This window comes from Nematolebias whitei, unplaced genomic scaffold (genome assembly GCF_014905685.2).
Source record: "Nematolebias whitei isolate Nwh7 unplaced genomic scaffold, NemWhi1 Nwh_scaf_2395, whole genome shotgun sequence".
Classification (NCBI taxonomy): Eukaryota; Metazoa; Chordata; class Actinopteri; order Cyprinodontiformes; family Rivulidae; genus Nematolebias; species Nematolebias whitei.
Genome location: NW_023620940.1, coordinates 1,390 through 3,277, shown reverse-complemented (window position 1 = coordinate 3,277; position 1,888 = coordinate 1,390). Strand labels below are relative to the sequence as shown.

At 41.5% G+C, this 1,888-nt stretch overlaps 1 protein-coding gene across 1 annotated transcript; it reads right to left on the bottom strand.

The window, feature by feature from the left end:
* Window positions 1-538: 538 nt before the first annotated feature.
* Window positions 539-1,637, bottom strand: cd40lg (CD40 ligand). The gene is made up of 4 exons (XM_037697153.1): window positions 1,425-1,637; window positions 1,187-1,214; window positions 1,009-1,101; window positions 539-909 (listed from the first exon to the last, which is right to left on the bottom strand). Exons 1-4 carry the CDS (start codon window positions 1,635-1,637, stop codon window positions 539-541), a joined length of 705 nt encoding a protein of 234 aa, XP_037553081.1.
* Window positions 1,638-1,888: the final 251 nt, after the last annotated feature.

Below are 1,888 nucleotides of genomic sequence, written 5' to 3'. Positions count from 1 at the left end.
TTGTGAGGAGTGAAAGGGCAATCTGCATATGTATCTAGCGTATAACTCGAACCACACACTTTCTCTTCTTGGAATTGAAAAAGCTCCTCGGATGAGAAGCGAAACGTCTTCTGTTACAAATAAAGTCCAGTTGTTTTTATCTTGAACCTTTTTTTTTGAAGGAACTGAACAAAGTTTATGCTGAAAATTATTATTTTTTTAAAAGCTGTAATTAGCTTTAACAATGACAAAGTTAGGTATTTCCCCTTCTTCAAGGTTAATCAAATAGAAAAAGCTTGGGGAACAACTATTATCTTATTTAAAAAAAATACAAACATACAATCTATTCTAGAGTAATAAATATAGAACAATCACAAAACAAAGAAATACGCATTTGTTATTTAATAAATTATAGTTTGAAATGCGCTTTTTGTCTCGGTACCACTGAGATGTTTTCCTTTAAAAAAAAAAAAAAGTTTCTCATTAGTTAAATCCAGGTGTGTCCTCTTTGAGCTTCCAGTCTTTTGAGTTTAGGTCCATGCACGCTGCTCACGCACAACTACAGTTTGTAAATCCCAAAGGCGGTTGCACCCTCCTCATAATCCACGAGTGAGAGGACCTGCACCCAGATGCTGAGCTGGTTCCCCTTCTCCAGCGTGATCAGATCCTGCTGTGTGGCCGTGCACATGTTCGGGTTGGACGAGTTGCTGCTCAGGCTGCAGTAGGCCTTCATTACCACCTGCTCCTCTGCCTTCTCCGTCTTCCTCATCATGACCCTGCTGGCCAGCGGGAGCTTCGGGTGGTCTTTGGAGAAGGTCACCCTGGAGTAGACGAAGTAATCGCCGGGCTCCAGGATGGTGAGCCAGGTGCTGTGAAAATGGCTGACACTCTTTCGAACCGAGTGCTGTATGTCCCACCGAAGGTAACCAGCTGAAGAGGCTGAGGAGAAAAAGTCCAAGCAGTGACTTAAAGCAAATGTTCAGAACTTCTTTTATCTAATTTAATCAATTAAAGAAATACATTTCTTACATGATATTTGATTAGAGAGCAACTGCCGCTCGACTACCATGCGTGCCCAGGCTTTGTAGGCGTCTTCTTGCTTTTCTGCGGAGGAGAAACCAACTGGAAACAAAACGCAAAATGTTCTCATGAAGTTGACTTTTATTTCTGCAGGAAATTTGAATTCAAATCCAATCGGTGAAGTTACCTCTTCCTTGAAACGAGGGAAGCTTTTGCTGTAGAAATAAAAATGTAGAACATCAGAAACACAATATAACGAAGACGTTTTCTTACAAAACTTTACCTTTAATTATTTAGCAGTTTGGATTTTTTCAAAATGTTAAATTTGAGACGATGAATTCAAATTGATATATGTTGCATTTTAAACATATTTTGCTGTTTAATGCTGCATCGCAAAGCAAAATAACGGTTAAAGGTGTACTTACATATGAATATGGCTCTTCTTTGTAGTACAGAAAAAGGAACCCTCCAACAGACAACGCGAAGTGCAGCAACACTACGCCGACCAAAAAGTGGACGAGAGGCTTGCTGTGGCCTTCTGATGGAAGGTGGGAAGCCGGGATGAGGATTGGTTGGGGCTTCTGGAGCCGTGAAGGCACGGGTGGTGGAGCCATGCTGGTTCTGCTAGTGTCGATCATGATGGAGAGGAGCGTTGGAACCCAGAGAGCCCTGACGTCCGTGACATCCCATGCGCTTTTGAGCAAATGCTCTTTCGAGCAAGTGAGTTTGTCTTTACTTCCTGGAAGCTCTGAGCCCTTCAGATCTGTGAGAGATATGACCTTTGTGGGGACGTGTGTGTCATGTGAAATTCTTTACATCATCACTCGCTTCATCTTTTTTGAGTTTTAATCTATTTATTGCAAAGTTGCTATGTGGTACTTTGTAAAAC